The sequence below is a fragment of the Natator depressus genome, chromosome 1, assembly GCF_965152275.1.
Source record: "Natator depressus isolate rNatDep1 chromosome 1, rNatDep2.hap1, whole genome shotgun sequence".
In the NCBI taxonomy this organism is placed as follows: Eukaryota; Metazoa; Chordata; order Testudines; family Cheloniidae; genus Natator; species Natator depressus.
In genome coordinates, this window is record NC_134234.1 from 320,692 (window position 1) to 337,156 (window position 16,465).

The window sequence follows — 16,465 nt, forward strand, 5'->3', positions numbered from 1 at the left end:
CTGGCTTGTAAGTTCAGACAACAGCAGACCCCCCCCCCCCCCCCAGCATTCCACACTAATGGTTGCTTTGTCTCAGAGCAGATAAGCAGCCAGCTGTCAGAAACAGAGCTTTCAAAGGGCATATCCGCGTTCCTGGAGCGGTTCAAAAACAATGACAAGAGGGGCCATGTGACTTAAGGGGATTATGGGACGTTTCCAGAGGCTGAGCAGAGCGCAGTAATGCAACACCTCGTTCACACTGATGCTCGGGTGTTTCAGCTAAGACGCAGCAAGCGTCAATCTTCTCGCCGAGGTGGAGTACCAGGAGCGCTCTAGCTGTGGGTGCCTTGCCAGTGTGGATGGGGAGTGAGCTGGGGTGCCCAGGGCTGCTTTAATGCACTCTAACTTGCAAGTGTAGCCAAGCCCTAAATTTCTGAGTGCTAACCTAAGGGCTCAGATGCTGTAGCCCAGGTGGAGAACAGTAATTTGTTCCCGTGTGTGAAAAACCCTGGGTGGGGCTGCAGCATTATGCAGTATCAGCCTCCCCCAGCAGCCTAGATTTGCTGCAGGGAGCCCCAGAACGAGATAGGGATCGTGGGTACCCAGAGGCCCCCTGGGAGCCCAATGGGTCTGCCCTCCCACCTGCCTGGAACAGGGACCCTCTCCCTCACTCCTCTGGAACAGGGCATGTGCATGGACAGGGTGCCCCCTTTTACTCCCACCTGCCTGGGGCAGGGTACCCTCCCTTTGATGAAATGGGAATTTTGGGTAATATTTCTAGGACCTCTGGGTGTACCTCAGTTTCCTCTGGACATTGCATTGTTAATCCAGTCACCAGTGTCACAGTGACACCTGGCACCCAGAGCCCTAGAAGGATGACTCCCCACTCTCTGAAGGGAAGCTGAAAATAACCCAGCTTGAGGAGCAAGGCCTGGGAAGGTGTGAGTGGGGGATGGGAGTTGGGGGCTCTCACCTGCGACCTGACCAAGGAGGTCAGTCTGGGAGAGACTCAGGGCCTGGACAAAGGGTTTAAAGTAGCCTGGCTGGGCTCTGGGCTGGCCAGCGTGGTCTGTGCTTTTCCCTTCAGCTCTCTAGGCTACCCTAAGGACTCCCCCAAACCCCATTGTGTCAGCAATGCTGTGCGAGCATCGCTGCTCGGACCTGCACGTCCCAGGCTCGCCCAGGACACTGCCTGCTTGGGCCTACCAAGCACAGCTCAGCCTGGCATGCAGAGGTGTTGGAGGCCACGGCTCAGGCCGGGAGGGTGGGAGGCCTGTCCTGAAGGGAGAGGGAGACCCCAGGGGGTCTGACACATCACAGGGGCTCTTCCTAGAGACTGGTCCAAAGCTGAGGTGTAGTGCCAATCCTGGGGATCCCCAACACTCCCTCTCCCCCACCCAGAACCTCCCATCAGGAACCAGGGGTGCCCCCTTCAACCTTCCCCGCCCAGAACAGTGCAGAACCCCTTTCCACACCCAGAACAGGGTGTCCCTTCTTTCACCCTGCCCCCATCACCCTCTATCATTGGGAACAGCCCCCCCAAAAAACAGCACACTGCCCCCCCACCTGGACCAGCCCCCCCAGAACAGAGCCCCCTGCCCCCTCCCCCCATCTGGACCAGCCCCCCCAGAACAGAGCCCCCTGCCCCCTCCCCCCATCTGGAACAGCCCCCCCAGAACAGAGAACCCTGTTCCCCTTCCCCCCCCCGGAACAGCCCCCCTCCCCAGAACAGAGCACCCTGCCCCCCTCCCCCACCCGGACCAGCCCCCCTCCCCAGAACAGAGAACCCTGCCCCCCTCTCCCACCTGGACCAGCCCCCCCAGAACAGAGAACCCTGCTCCCCTCCCCCCCCCGGAACAGCCCCCCTCCCCAGAACAGAGCACCCTGCCCCCCTCCCCCACCCGGACCAGCCCCCCCAGAACAGAGCACCCTGCCCCCCTCCCCCACCCGGACCAGCCCCCCCAGAACAGAGCACCCTGCCCCCCTCCCCCACCCAGAACAGCCCCCCCAGAACAGAGAACCCTGCTCCCCTCCCCCCCGGAACAGCCCCCCCCCCCGGGACAGAGCACCCTGCCCCCCTCCCCCACCCGGACCAGCCCCCCTCCCCAGAACAGAGCACCCTGCCCCCCTCCCCCACCCAGAACAGCCCCCCCAGAACAGAGAACCCTGCTCCCCTCCCCCCCCGGAACAGCCCCCCCCCCCGGGACAGAGCACCCTGCCCCCCTCCCCCACCCAGAACAGCCCCCCTCCCCAGAACAGAGAACCCTGCCCCCCTCTCCCACCTGGACCAGCCCCCCCAGAACAGAGAACCCTGCCCCCCTCCCCCACCCAGAACAGCCCCCCTCCCCAGAACAGAGAACCCTGCCCCCCTCTCCCACCTGGACCAGCCCCCCCAGAACAGAGAACCCTGCCCCCCTCCCCCACCCAGAACAGCCCCCCCAGAACAGAGAACCCTGCCCCCCTCCCCCACCTGGAACAGCCCCCCCCGAACAGAGCACCCTGCCCCTGCCCCTGCCCCCACTCGGACCAGCCCCCCCCGAACAGAGCCCCCTGCTCCCCTCCCCGGAACAGAGCCCCCTCCCCCGAACACGGCACCCCGGGCCCCCGATGCACGTCCGGTCTGAGTCACGTGGGGCCCGCCCGGCTGCGGCGCCATGTAAGGCGGGTCCCCGCGACTCTATGGTTCCGCCGGGCGCCGCTCTGCTCCCGGCTCGAGAGTGGGCGGGAGCGGAACCCGCGTTCTCCAATCAGAGAGCAGCAGGGAGGGAGTTGCTTTGTGTGACAGCTCTCTTGGCCAATCCAGGCGGCAACGCTGCGCAAAGCACGTAGCGCTACGCACGCGGCGCAGGCAGGGAGGCGCGCGAACCCCGCCCGGCCCCGCCATGAGCGGCAGCGCGGAGCCTGACCCCGCCCCCGCGGCCCCGGCGCCCCCCGCCCCGGCCCCGCTCCCGGCCGGCGAGAGCAAACCCAGCCCGGCCGCCGCGGGCAGCGCGGCCCCGGGGCCTCCTGTGCCGGCGGGGGGCGGGGCGCGGGGGGCCGAGGGGGGGCCCGGCGGCCGGGGGCCCGGTGAGAGGGGGCCCGGCGGGGGGGGACTCTGGGGGGCGGGGGGCCGCGGGGGGGCCCGGTGAGAGGGGGCGGGGACCGGGCTCCCGAGGGGGAGGGGCCCGGCGGGGGGGACTCTGGGGTGGGGGGCCGAGGGGGGGCCCGGTGAGAGGGGGCGGGACCGGCGGGGGGGACTCTGGGGTGGGGGGCCGAGGGGGGGCCCGGTGAGAGGGGGCGGGACCGGCGGGGGGGACTCTGGGGTGGGGGGCCGAGGGGGGGCCCGGTGAGAGGGGGCGATCCCCAGGCGGGAGGGTCCCGGCGGGGGGCTCCCGAGGGGGAGGGGCGCGGGGTGTTGCTGCTTGTCCCTGGCCAGCACTGACCTGTGTGTGTGTGTGTGTGTGTGTGTGTGTGTCTCTCTCTCTCTCTCTCGCAGGGCCCATCTCCACAGTGGTGGCTGCAGCCGCCTCCGACGGGCCCATGGCAAACGGCGTCTACGTGCCCCCCAGCGCGGCCAACGGAGATGTCAAACCCGTCGTCTCCACCACTCCCCTGGTAGACTTCCTGATGCAGCTGGAGGACTATACCCCCACGGTAGGGGCTCTGGGAGCTAGGACACCTGGGTTCCATCCCTGGCTCGGGAGAGGGGTGGGATCCAGGACTCCTGGGTTCTATTCTCAGTGCTGGGTCTGGGGATCGGGTGTTTGAGCCGTGTTAGTCTGTATTCTCAAAAAGAAAAGGAGGACTTGTGGTACCTTAGAGACTAACCAATTTATTGGAGCATAAGCTTTCGTGAGCTACAGCTGAACTGAGCTATAGCTCACGAAAGGTTGTGCTCCAATAGATGTGTTAGTCTCTAAGGTGCCACAAATACTCCTTTTCTTTGAGCCTTGTTAGTGTCACTGTGTGAATGGTTTCAGAGTAACAGCCGTGTTTGGGGCAAGGGGTGGGAGGTAGCTAAAAGCTGGTCCCCTTTAATACTTTCTTGTCTTCCCAGATCCCAGATGCTGTCACAGGCTACTACCTCAACAGAGCTGGATTTGAGGCCTCCGATCCACGCATGTAAGTGATGCATGGTTCTATTGGGAAAATCCCCAACCACCCTGAGTAGGAGACCCCCTGTGTCAGGTCTTTGTGTTGTGGGGTCCAGCAGACACTCGTCAGCCCTGGCTGCCCATGCTCGGTGTTCTGTCTCAGGCTGCTCCGTTGCTTTCTCTGACTGCAGCATTCGACTCATCTCACTGGCTGCCCAGAAGTTTATTTCAGACATTGCCAACGATGCCCTGCAGCACTGCAAGATGAAGGGCACAGCTTCCGGCAGCTCCCGCAACAAGAGTAAGGTGAGGGTCTGCCCTGCGAAGGGGATGTGAGGGGACAGTCAGCAGGGCTGGGTATGACCCTGTCCCAGGGGGGCTGTTCCTCTGGCTTGGGCGCAAGGCCCTCCCACAGTGGTGGCCAAATTAAATTCAGCAGGGTTAAATGCAGAGTAAAGCCACTGGAGAACAGTACACCTCACAGGGTTTGAATTGTATTGGCTCAGGGAAGGGAGCTGGGTGTCAGTGCAGGCAGTGGAATGGAGATCTCCGCTTCGTGTACAACTGCAGGCAAAACAAGCAAACCATGTTTAGCTGTATAAGGAATAGGATGGAGAATATTCTAATGCCTTTGAAACAAGCTGTGAGGTGGCCCCCTCTGGATGCTGTTGGACTGGTACCCTGTCTCTCACAGGGTAGGGCGGAACGAGAGGGGCTCAGAAAAGGGCACCAGGAATGGCCAAGGGCCTGGAAAAACTCTTCTTTGTAGTATGCAGTGTTGGTCCCAGGATATTAGAGAGACAAGGATATTAGAGAGGTAAGGTCTTTTATTGGACCAGCTCCTGTTGATGAGAGAGTCGCGCTTCCACAGAGCTCTTCTTCAGGTCTGGGAAATCCAAACCAAGCAAAGCTTGTATTTAGCCGTGACACTTGGAGTTAACGTTAAATGGCTGTCATCAGGCTGGTTTGGATTTCTTGCATGATTTCCAGGTAACTTTCCTGACTGACTTTCTTCCAGTGTGTGGGAGCACATGGTGATTTCTTGTTGGAGTGTGTGGTTCCTTAGGCTTTCTGAAGTCCAGCTGCAGAGCTGTAGGTAGTGGTCAGAGGGGTCTAGCCACTGAGATCTCTGGGGACGATGTGCTGTTTCTTGCCTTTGCTCAGGAAGTAAAGGTCACTGTTAAGAGCTGTTGAGCTCTGTGTAAGCTGGATAGCTTCTCTCTCTCCAACAGAAGGTGGTCCAATAAAAGCGATACCCTCCCCAACCTTGTCTCTCCTTGGAGAAGGTGAGGGCTCCTGGCAGCAGCTCCCCTGCTTTTGCTGACCCTGCCTCCTGTCCCTACAGGATAAGAAGTACACACTGACCATGGAGGACCTGATGCCGGCGCTTGCAGAGTATGGCATCAACGTGAAGAAGCCGCACTATTTCACCTAGTGCCTGAGCTGAGCCTGCAGGCCATGCCTTGGGCCTGGCCCCTCGTTGGGTGAAGGCAGGAGCTCTTCTCTGGTCTGTTTATTAAACAGTTGATTTTGGCTGGTGGTTTGTGTGTGAGGGGCTGTTTGCTGCCTCTGGCAGTGATAATGCCCTGCCCTGGCCCAGGGGTTGGTGTCAGGGGAACAGCCCTCAGGCTCTGCTCTGGGAATGGATATGCCATTCACTGGGCCTGTGCGGGGGCTGCTTGTGCAGGTGCTGTATGTCAATGCAGGGGAGCTAACCTCATCCCCACACACTGGTGGGAGGAGGGAAGTGGGCTGGAGAACTCCCCCCCACCCCTCCCTTGGGTTCTGTGTCTAACACTTGGGGGCAGCAACTGGGCGTGTTCAACTGGGGGTGGCCTTGGGCTGGGCCTGGGAGGTGGGTGCACTTGACCTCTGGATCCTACAGATGGTGCTGCTGTTGTGGGCCAGCACTTGGGGGCTCCCCATGCCCTGCTCTCAAGCCCTTCATGGCTGGTGCCGGGTATGTGGAATGAGGGGCTGGCCCCACCCCATAGTGGGGAAAGGATTGTGCGAGCTGTGTGCATGGCTAGGTGCTCCCATGGCCCACAAGGGTAAGCAGTGCTTGAGGCTCATGGTGCAGCAAGAGCCCAGCTCCTCCTTAAAACTCCTGCAACTCCTGCTGAGCTCCCTGGCCTGTGATCCTTCCTAGTCATGGGGGCACCTCTGGCTCTGGAGGCCACAGCAGGGAGAGCCCTCTGCCCCAGAGGACAGCTGGAAGATTTGTGCCCCCCTAGCCAAGGCCAGACAGGCCTATTGCGATCACTAGCCTGACCCCCTCTCTAACAGGCCTGAGCCCTGCCCCCAAGAACTCCTAGAGCTTCTCTTTGGGAACAGTATTGTCGCTAGGTGAGTGACACAGGGCCAGTTTTCATAACAAATGTTTATTTCAGATGCTGGCAGCTCTTCTGTGTGGCCTGGCTGGAAATGACTTAAAAAGGTGAAGCACAAAGCCAGAGCAGCACTAGGTGCAGGCAGACAAGTGAGGCCCTGTCCTGGGGGGAGACCACTGGGACAGGGGTAATTTATATATAATATAAAGAGGGGTGGGGTGTCGTTCTGGGCCCGTGAGAGCGAGGAGAGGCATAAGGTGCTGGGTGGCTCCAAGGCCTGACCCTAGCCCTGGGGCTAGTAGAAGCCACCCTCACCCGTTAGCAGGTGCTGGCTCAGGCCAGGCCTTAGGGCCAGCCTGTACCCACAGCTGTGGGGGAGGATGGAGGTGGCTGCTGTGCAGTGGGTCCTGGAAGCCTCAGGGTTGGTGTCTGGAGCAGGAAGCTTGCAGAGTAGCTCCAGGGGAGATAGCACCATCCGTACCATGGGTCTGTGGCCGGCTCAGGTTGCGGGGTCTGGGAAAGCACCAGCACCGCCTGCTGGGAAGGGCAGGGCACCTCCTAAAGGCACTTGGAGGGGGCAGCAGCAAGCAGCAGGGGGCCTGGCCCCTATTTCTCCTGCATCTTCTCCAGAATGGGGACGATCATGTCGAATTTGGGCCGTTTCGCAGGGTCCTCATTCATACAGATCTTCATCAGCTTGCAGATGTGGGGGGAGATGCCAGGCGGGATGGTCGGGCGCAGCCCCTCCAGGGCCACCTGGGGGCAAGCAGGATGAGAGCTGGGGACAGGCATGCACCAAGGCCACAGCCCCATGCTGGATCCTTCCCACCCACTCCCCGTGGGCGACATGAGGAGCTGGGCCTGTCGGACACCCCAGCCTTTCCAGTAAATGTCAGGGGGCTGGGCCCTGCCTTCCCACTCACCTTCATGCCAATCTCCATGTTGGACAGGTCTGCGAAGGGCACCTCACGTGTCACCAGCTCCCACAGCAGCACGGCAAAGCTCCACATGTCAGCCGAGCGCCTGTTGATGTCCTCAGGCTTCTTCTGCAGTGCTGCAGGGGAGCCAGCGGGGGAGCGATGAGCATGGGGGGAGGGGGTCGGGAGCACGCACCCCAGGAAGGGGCAGCACAAGGAGATAGCAGCCCCCTGCTACCCCCACAGGTGCTTGGCACTCACCCTCAGGCGCCACCCAGGCTGGGGCATACATCCTGCCTGGGCACTGGAAGGAGAACTTCACGTCAGCCATGCTGATACGCGCCGTCATGTCCTCGTCAAGCTGTGGGGGAGAGGTGGTCAGCCAGCAGCCTGGCCCCCGAAGCGCCAAGAGCCCTGTCCCCCTGCACTCACCATGATGCTGCGGCTGTTGAGATTGTGGCGTGGGATGAGGGGCTCCAGCGTGTGCAGAAGGCCATGCCCCGGGCAATGTCCAGAGCAAACTTCACTGCTTGCATCTGATCCACCACAAAGTCTGCAGGGAGACAGTGAGCATCAGCGCTGGGGGGTGGGATGTGGGGCTGGCGATGGACGGACAGACAGATGGACAAGGGGAGCAGGATGCGGGGCCACCGCCGGAGGTACGGATGGAGGGACTAGGGGAGTGGGACTCGGGGTCGATGCCAGTGTTTGTGGAGACTGATAGAGGGACGAGGGGAGCGCGACTGGGGACAGATGAGGGGTGGGGGGCAGCGGATACAGGACTGAGGCTGGTGCTGGGAAGGTGGCAAATGGGAGGGGGGCATGCAGGGCCATCCCTAGCTATTCTGGGGTCCTACTCAGCCCTCCCATGGGGGGGCTGGCAGACCTCTGTGAGGGGAGAGCGGGTGCTGGCCCCTGGACTCCGTGGGGGCAGGGGGCTGGGCTGGTTTGGGGGACGGGGGAACCACTCCCCAGCACTCACCAGCAGTGCGGCTGGGGCCGGGTTGCCGTACTTCCCGCTGCCAGTGAGTGCAGGCCCTGCCCTACTGCAGAGTTATGAGTGGGGGGCGGAGCAGGGGCTGGAGCAGCATGCTGCTGCGCAAGGCACCAGGAAATGTGGTGCCCCAAATTTCCTGGTGCCCTACACAGCTGCATACTTTGCGTACGGCTAAGGACGGCCCTGGGGGCATGTCTGTGTTGTGTGTGTAGAACACAGGTGAGGCGCCGGGGGGCTGGGCCTGGATAAGGCAAGTGCATCATGGGCTACGACCCCCCCCCCGAGCACTGAGGACCAGGTAGGACAGGCCCCAGGGGTGAATTCTGGGCCCGTTCTAGTACCAAAGGTGTCCCCCTGCCCCCAGTAGCGATTGTCATTAGCACTTCCTCTCCCCGCGTTCCCTGCCCTGACACTCACTCGTCCCCTCGTGTAAGACATTGTAGAGGGAGCCGTAGGGCATCCAGTGCGTGATGATGATGGGGTGGGGGGCAGGGGGCGACTGGCAGGCCCCCAGCACCGGCAGAACATTGGGGTGTGAGAAGATCCTGGAAGAGAGAGGAATGTGAGAACAGTGGGCTCCCCGTCCCTGCCAGCCCCAGGCTCCCCAGCACCTACCGGAGCTTCACTTTGATAACGATGTCATTGCCCTGCCAGCGCCCCTTCCACAGCTGCAGGGAGACAGAACAGAGTCACCTGGGGGTGGGGTGGAGCTGGGGACAGAGCAGGGACCAGACAGGGTCAGCTGGGGGCAGGGTGGGGAGAGCCAGGGAAGAGCCAGGACAGGGGCAGGGTGGTGGATGGGGGGAGGTAGGGACGAGACAGGGTCAGCCGGGGTATCAGTCAGGGATGCGGGGAGCCGGAGAGCAGGGACGGAACAGGGGACGGGGTTATCTGGGGACTAAGGGTGGGGTAAGAGGCTGGGTGAGCCGGGGGACAGCAGAGCAGGGTAGTTGGGGACTAAGGCTGGTCAGGGTTAGCCAGGGGCAGGGACACAGCCTGACTGGTAGGTACTTACATGCCCCACCCCCACACTGGCAGCGGCCATGTCCCATTCGTTAATGGAGTCTCCTCTCCCACCCCTGAGGGAGGCAGGGAAGGGCTCCTACCCCGTGGCCCCGAGGGGAGCTGGGCAATGAGATGCTGAGGGCTGGTCCCAGGCCCGACAGCATCCATGCTGCACCAGGGACCTGCGCAGGGAGCATCCCCACTGTGGGTCTGGCCCCCTCCCCCTGGCCAGGCCCCCTGCTGTGGCTGCCTGGAGAGTCTCCTACGCCCCACCCCGGGGCCCACCGCAGAGGCTCCCGCCCACCTCTCCTGACTGGTTCTCGTTGAGTTTGTGACCCAGGCTCAGCTGCTTGAAGTCTATGCCTGCCAGTTTGTTCAGGGTCCCGTTTCCTGCCATGAGAAAGGGAGACACTGTCACACCCCAGGGATCCCTGCATGCACCCCTCCCCCAGCCATTCTCTGTGCCAAGAAGAGTGGGGGGGGGAGGAGCTGGGGGATCCCCACAATACGAATCAGCTGCCCACATTCAGTCTCCCCCACCCTGGGGCTCCCTCCCTGATGGAGAGACTTTGCCCTCCTCCCACTACACAAACCCACTGGAGGTGCCCCAAGTAGCCTCCTGGGAGACACCCACACGTTCCTCCCCAATCCCAGCCAGGGCCCAGGTCCTTACGGGGCCGTGTGCGGGTGGTGCCCTTCCAGAAGGTGTCCTTGTAGGGGATCTTGGTCAGGTTCTGGCCCAGCTTCTCTGCACGCTCTGGGGAGATGGAGACACTCAGCACTAGGGGGCTGGGGTGGAGCAGCCAGAACTGAACCTGAGGGCTCTTGTGACCATTGAGCCGGTAATTTTTGCCTGCTGGGGAACTAACTGCAGCAAATCGGTCAAGCAGTTTTCCTACAGACTGTGAAACCAGATGCCAGAGCAGCACCCAGTCTGCGCTGGGCCAGGCAGAGGCCAAGCTGACATGGCTCAAGGGCCGTGAGGTGCCCTTAACGTGGGAAAGAAGCTCCCTACGTCAAGTCCAGCCGCACAGGGGTGGGTTTACTGGTGGACGAAATAATGAGCTGGACTATGCTGGCCCTTTGCCATCTCCACTGGGGTACGAAAAAATTCTCAGCTCCTCATTCCTGCTCCCCGGCCAGCCCTCACTGGATCTCTCTGATTGTCAGAGACATGTAAGAGCCGTTCTGTCTCCCACCCTTGTGTTACTTTCTGTCCCCCATCCCCCTCTCTTGCTTTTCACTTGATCCTGAAATCAACTGTACAGCACACATCAGCCCAGGGAGATGAGACAGCCCTGCCCTGCCTGACGAGAAATGATCCAGCTGAGTGACATTCCTTGCACGAGCCAGGGTCCAGAGCTACATGGGTCGTAGTCAGGAGCCACTTCCTCACTGTTCCATTGTCCTACTGGTCTTATAGATGCCTTGGGAGGTCATGGAAGCTCCTTGGCTGGAGGTTTCCAAAGGAGGCTGGAGCCAGCTGTCTGGGATGGGTTAGACCCAACAAATCCTAGTGGGCCCTTCTAACCTGCCATCCCAAAGCATCCAACAGCCGCCCAGTGTTCCACGAACCCCAGCGAAAGCTGTATGCCCCCACCTTTTCTATCCTTTCTTCTCCACGCTGGGTCTGTTTCTAACAAACAGGAGAAGTGGATCCCTTCGCACAGCAGGACAGAGTAAAATTAACCTCTTCCTTTCCCGCAAAGACAGGTGGCTGGTAAAATAAAACTCACATAGTCTGCCTCCAAAATGACTCAGGGTTTGAGTGTTTGCAAAACAAACACAAGATCAGTTTGGCTTGTTTTGGTTTCTTGTTCTCTCTGGGTTTTGATCAACAAACTTCCAACTTCGGAATGGATGCACTGGCATCTGCTAGGAAGAACAAAGTCCTGAGCCTGGGTACTGTTCCCAGGTCGGACCATGCTCTTGGAGAGCAATCCAACAGACCCCTGGGGTAGCAACAGAGCTGGGGGAGCATGGCAAGACGGGGGTGGGGGGGTGGCAGGATCAGGAACGAGGGGGGAGGTTGGAGACAGGATAGTTGGGGGGGGGTGACTTGGTGGTGTGGTTGGGGCAAAGGGATTGGGGGGTGGGGATCATTGGAGCAGAGGTTGGGGGTGCAGGACAAGGTGGGCGGTCACCAGGGGGTGAGGGTGCAGGGCAGGATGGGGGTTGCAGGGGTGAGGGGTGCAGGGCAGGGGGTGCAGGGGCAGGTGGGGTGCAGGGCAGGATGGGAGGGTCACAAGGGGGGGTGGGCATGCAGGGTGGAATGCGGGGTCGCCAAGGCAGGGGGTGCAGGGCAGGATGGGGGGGTCATGAAGGGGTGGGGGTGCAGGGCGGGATGGGTGGTTGCCAGGGCGGGGAGCTCCTACCTTTCAGCAGTTCGCGCAGTGGTACCTTGGCCTTATCCACAGGCATCTCGCCATATTTGTTGGAGATGCTGACGAGGGCCCCGCTGCTCACCAGGTCCTGGGGGCAGGGACAGGGTGAGAACTTAGGACCCAGCCCCCACTCCCACCAACTCCTATCATCTGCCCCCCCACCCAGTCCCCCCATGCCACCCTGCCACCACCCGTGGGGCCCTGCTCACCTCGGCCACCTGGTCATGCCCCCAGAAGCAGGCGTAGTGCAGCGGCGTGTTCCCATGTTCGTTTACTGCGTTGATGTCTGCCTTGAACTGGATCAGCTGGGAGGGAAGAGACAGCAGCCTCAGCTGGGGGGAACTGCGGGGACACACTCCCCCCTGCCTCTAGACACCCCAGCTCCAGCCTCTCCACGCTGGGGGAAAGGGCAGGGAACTGGCTGGGGGGAGGGGGCTGCCAGCAGGGGCACAGGGAGGAGGGGGGAGAAACAGGTGCTGAGTGTAAAGTGGATGCTCCCAGTAGGGGGTGCTACAGGGAGGGGGCAGGGCACTGGCTGTAGGGGCAGGCAGGGTACCGGGCGGGGGGCTGGCTGGGGGGCTCGGCAGGGGAAGCCCCCCCACAGGGCCGAGGGGTGGCTGGAGGGCTCAGCGTGGGACTCAGCAGGGGGCAGCACCACCCCGTACCTTCTGCACAATGTCCCGGTGCCCGTGGCTGGCTGCCAGATGCAGCGGGGTGTCGTCGCCGCGGTTCATGACGTTGATGCGGGCGCCCCGCATGATGAGCATGTCCACCACGGTGGAGCGGCCCTCACGGCAGGCCCAGTGCAGGGGGCTGAACCCGTGGTCGTCCCTGGGGAGGGAGGGGGTGAGTTCTGGGGGGACAGGGCCAACACCATGCTCCAGCAGCCCCTCCCCTGCCCGGGCTGGTTCAGGGACCCCCAAGGCGCATGCACGCATGGGTGCTGGGAGCAGGGAGCCAGCTGGCCTGAGCCCCATGCCTGTGGGGCTGGGTGGCAGGGAGCAGCCAGAGAGGGAGGGGTCACAGATCAAGGGGGACGGGAAGGGTAACAAGGCAGTATGGGGGGAATCAGGCTGAGTTTGGGGAACCCCAAGCCCTGGCAATGGGCTGTGGGAAGTGAGGGGTCTGGGGGGGGGGGGCTGTCTCCAGTCCTCTCTCGACCCCCACGCACAGGGGGATCCGGCGGCCCTGTCCCTGTGTCAGTCCCAGCTGCTCCCGGCTGAGTCGGCCTGGAATCCCCCCACCCCCCTGCCAGTAAGGGAGGCTGAGAAAGGCCAGACCTTAAAAGGAGATTCCATTCTGGTGGGGGGGGGAGCTCTCCTGCCTGGCTCAGCCCCCGCCCAGCCCAGCCCCGTGGAGTGCACCCTCCACCCAGCCTGGTCCCACAGCCCCAGGGAGCCCCCCTACCAGTCCAGCCCCAGAGAGCTCCCCCTCTCCACCCCACCCAGCTCCAGGGAGCCCCTCCCCAACCAGTCCAGCCCCAGAGCCCCACCCCCAGCCAGCCTGGTCCCACAGCCCCAGGGAGCACCTCCCCAACCAGTCCAGCCCCACAGCCCCGGGGAGCCTCCCCCAACATGTCCAGCTCCATAGCCTTAGGAGCCCCCCCCACCCTCCACCCAGTCCAGCCCCACGGAGCTCCCCCCTCCACCCAATCCAGCCCCACAACCCCAGGGAGCCCCACGCTGTCCTGCCCACAGCTCCGGGAGCTCCCCCACCCGGCTATCTGAGAGAGTGCCTGCCCCCCATGGACACAGCACTGGTGACCCGTCCACACTCCACAACCTCCCCTGTAGCTCCCCATTCCCCACCCTAAGCCAGCCCCTGGTCAGGGCCCTGCCCCGATACACCTGCCGCCCCTGTGCCCAGACTAGAGCCGACCCCAGGGCCCTGCCCCCCACGCCCCATGTTCCCTCCAAACACAGTGACAGCTAAGCCCAAGGGGTGGGAGCCTGGGGGACAGAACTACTCCAGAGCCCAGACCCAGGGTATGCAGCTCCCTGCCCGACCCGCCACAGCCCCTCAGGAGCCCCTGGGGCTGGCATCTGCCAGGGAGGGACCGACCCAGTGCCTGGCTGGGGACTCTCCCAACCCTCCCGGGGCGGAACACAAGCCAAAGGGGGGCCGGGGAGGCAGCAGCGGAGCTGCACGAGGGAGCATGTGGAGAACTAGTGTCCGGCCCCAGGCCCCTTCACTCAGCCCTGGGCCCCTCCCTGCTGCGGCACCTGTCCTGCCAGACCCCCCGCCCCGGCTTCCAGCCCTGGGCCCCTCCCTGCTGGGGCATCTGTCCTGCCAGCACGCCACCTCCCCAGCAGCCAGCCCTGGGCTCTTCCCCTCCAAGGGGACCGAGTCCTTGGACAGAGCGACAGAACAAAACCTGCCCCACTTAGCTCAGCAGTGGCTCCTGAGGGGCTGAGCCCTGGGTGTAGGGAGGCTGGGGGCAGTGGGATGGATGCGGTGGGGGCAGCGGCTTGGGGGCAGCCCCTGTGTGCAGGGTCAGGCAGAGCTCTGATGATGGGGGAGGGCTGGCTCGGGGGCAGGGATGGATCAGACGGACCCGAGACGCTTCCCTGCAGGATTTGCAACACCAGCAGCTCACTCCCTACACGCTAAACGGCCCAGGCTGGGCTCCCGGGGCGAGCAACGCTACCAGGCAGGGACGCAGGAGGGGAGATCACTGCGCCTACTGCCTGGCCCAGGAGCCATCGCTCCAGCTTGGGCACAAAGAGAACAGCCGATTCCCTCGGGCCCCAGCCCCCTAAGGGCCCCCCAGGGCCAGAGAAATGGCGCTGCCCATGCCTGGGGGCCAGGAGCCAGCTGCTCCTCCTGCGGCCCCAGCTGCAGGCATGTGCTGCTGAGCCCGTGCCTTAGCGATGTCGTAACTTCCTGCTCCGGCGGAGCGCTGAATTCCTCCCTTCCCCAGGTTGCTGGTGGGGCACAGGCTGCCGAGCCGCTGCGTCACTTACAGCCCCAGGTAGCCCAGCTGAGCCCCCTCCCCGCGCAGGGTGCCCACGCCCGCCCCAGTCACCCCTGGTTGAGGTCGTTCTCAGTGTTGTCCAGCCAGAGGCGCACGGCCACAGCGTTGCCCTCCCGGCACTGCGTGAAGATGTCGTCCATCCCGGCTCCTGCAAGGGAGAGGGGCCCCGTCAGCAGAGATGGGGGCTGGGCCCCATGGACCATCCCAGGGACTCTGAACCCATTTGCTGCCCCCACCAGGCCCATCCCCTGGGCTCCGACCCCCTTCCTCCCCCACTGCCCCAGGCACCGCCAGACTCACGGCCCATCCTGCAGGCTCCAACCCCATTCCCACCTCTGCAGGACCAGCCCCCGCAGCCCATCCTCTGGCTCTGTGCAACCCTGAACACTGGGGCTCTCCCAGGAGCCAACTCCCTCCCTTGGGTTGCTGCCAGCGAGGGGCTGGGGGCCCAGCAGCCCGCTCCTCTGCCTCACGCTTGTTCAGTGCAGCAGAGCAGGACCAGGGAGGTTCTGTGCGACGGCTGGCAAGGGAGGAGGGGAAGTTCCTGGCTGACGTTCCTGGCTGACACCAGTGTCACGAGTGGCTGTGCTCAGCCCCACTGTGAGCAGCTTCCCTTCCACAGGCTTATCTCTGCACAGAGCCAGCCACTCGCAGCCACAGAGGACTGCGGGGGGGGTGGGGAGGATGTGTGAGGCCTTGGGGGCGGGAGAGTGTGGGGGACACTTCCTGCTGTGGTGGCCATCCCCCTTCCCAGCAAAACCACAAGAGGCCTGGCAAGGCCACAGGACAAGTGGCTGGCACTAGGACACAGTGAGTGCAGAACCCAGGAGTCCTGATCCCCAGCCAGCCCCCAGTGCCCTCCCAGAGCTGGGGAGGGAACTTAGGAGTCCTGGCGCCCGGCTTTTCATTGCTTGACCACGCTACTCCTTGTCTTCAGGGCAGATGGGCACCCCGCCCTGCCAGGGACACGGTCAGCGAGCAAAGCACTTCTGTAGCTAAAACCGTGGGGCGCAGGGAGTGGGGCGGGGCATGGCACTCTGCTCTCGCACTCACTGCTGGCCCCAGGGCCCAGCACGGTGCTGGGGTGACTCGGGGCTGGCCCCAGCAAGGGGGCACCCCACAATAAATGCTAACAGATGCTCTGCTTTCCTCTCCTGGGGGCAGCTTCTAATGCAGACACACAGGGAGCGCCAGGGACAGAGGGGAATCCAGGGGCCTTATTATCCCCACAGAGCACATACCCCACAGGGACAGGAACCAGAGAGAGGGGAGCAGGGGGTGCTGGGTCACTGATCCCCTGGGCGTGATAAACAGCCTGGAGCCCCACCCAGTCACCCTGCCCCATCACCCTTGATCTGCAGCCTGCCTGCCCCATCTGTGCCTCATCCTCTGACCCTGGCTGTTTGGTCATGCGCCCCCAGCTCACCCTGTGCCCCCCCACTCTCCTGTTTGTGCACCCCCAGCTCACCCTGCACCCCTTTCCGTGCTCCCTGCACCCCCCGCTCAGCCATGTGCCCCCCCACTCTCCTGTCTGTGCCCACTCAACCATGCACCTGCCACTTGCTACCCCTGGGCTCGCTTGGCTGCGACCCCCACTTTCCCAGGCCCCCTCCGCCACGCGCCCCCACTCGCCTTCCGCCGCGCACCCCTGCTCTGCTAGGCCCTCTCCGCCATGGGCCCCCCACCCCAAGCTCTCCGCTCCACCATGCGTCGCTGGCTCCCCTTCTTGCGTGCGCCTCCAGCTCCCCCCACCCTCTCTGCCACACACCCCCCCCCCGCAGGCCCACTTGGCCGCACTCCCCCCCT

At 63.3% G+C, this 16,465-nt stretch overlaps 2 protein-coding genes across 2 annotated transcripts; one reads left to right on the forward strand and one right to left on the reverse strand.

The window, feature by feature from the left end:
• The first annotated feature begins 2,861 nt into the window (after positions 1-2,861).
• On the forward strand, positions 2,862-5,551 carry TAF10 (TATA-box binding protein associated factor 10). Its single transcript, XM_074953806.1, has 5 exons — positions 2,862-3,045; positions 3,455-3,612; positions 4,016-4,080; positions 4,244-4,358; positions 5,398-5,551. The coding sequence occupies exons 1-5, from the start codon at positions 2,862-2,864 to the stop codon at positions 5,485-5,487; spliced, it is 612 nt and encodes a 203-aa protein (XP_074809907.1). The 3' UTR covers positions 5,488-5,551.
• Positions 5,552-6,436: 885 nt separating this feature from the next.
• ILK (integrin linked kinase) lies at positions 6,437-15,033 on the reverse strand. The gene is given in 14 exon segments (XM_074953814.1): positions 6,437-7,138; positions 7,306-7,436; positions 7,561-7,660; positions 7,732-7,787; positions 7,790-7,852; positions 8,714-8,841; positions 8,912-8,964; positions 9,606-9,691; positions 9,975-10,058; positions 11,677-11,773; positions 11,895-11,990; positions 12,351-12,516; positions 14,711-14,807; positions 14,993-15,033. Coding segments are annotated over 14 exon segments (1,335 nt in total). The 5' UTR covers positions 15,021-15,033; the 3' UTR covers positions 6,437-6,988.
• Between the last annotated feature and the right edge of the window lie 1,432 nt (positions 15,034-16,465).

What these genes read in the sequence shown, in the direction of transcription:
- TAF10 (XM_074953806.1), top strand. Translation starts at nt 2,862, where the DNA reads ATGAGCGGCAGCGCGGAGCCTGACCCCGCCCCCGCGGCCCCGGCGCCC. An exon ending in TGGAGGACTATACCCCCACG is followed by an intron (nt 3,613 to 4,015) that starts GTAGGGGCTCTG and finishes TTGTCTTCCCAG; the next exon opens with ATCCCAGATGCTGTCACAGG. An exon ending in GAGGCCTCCGATCCACGCAT is followed by an intron (nt 4,081 to 4,243) that starts GTAAGTGATGCA and finishes CTCTGACTGCAG; the next exon opens with CATTCGACTCATCTCACTGG.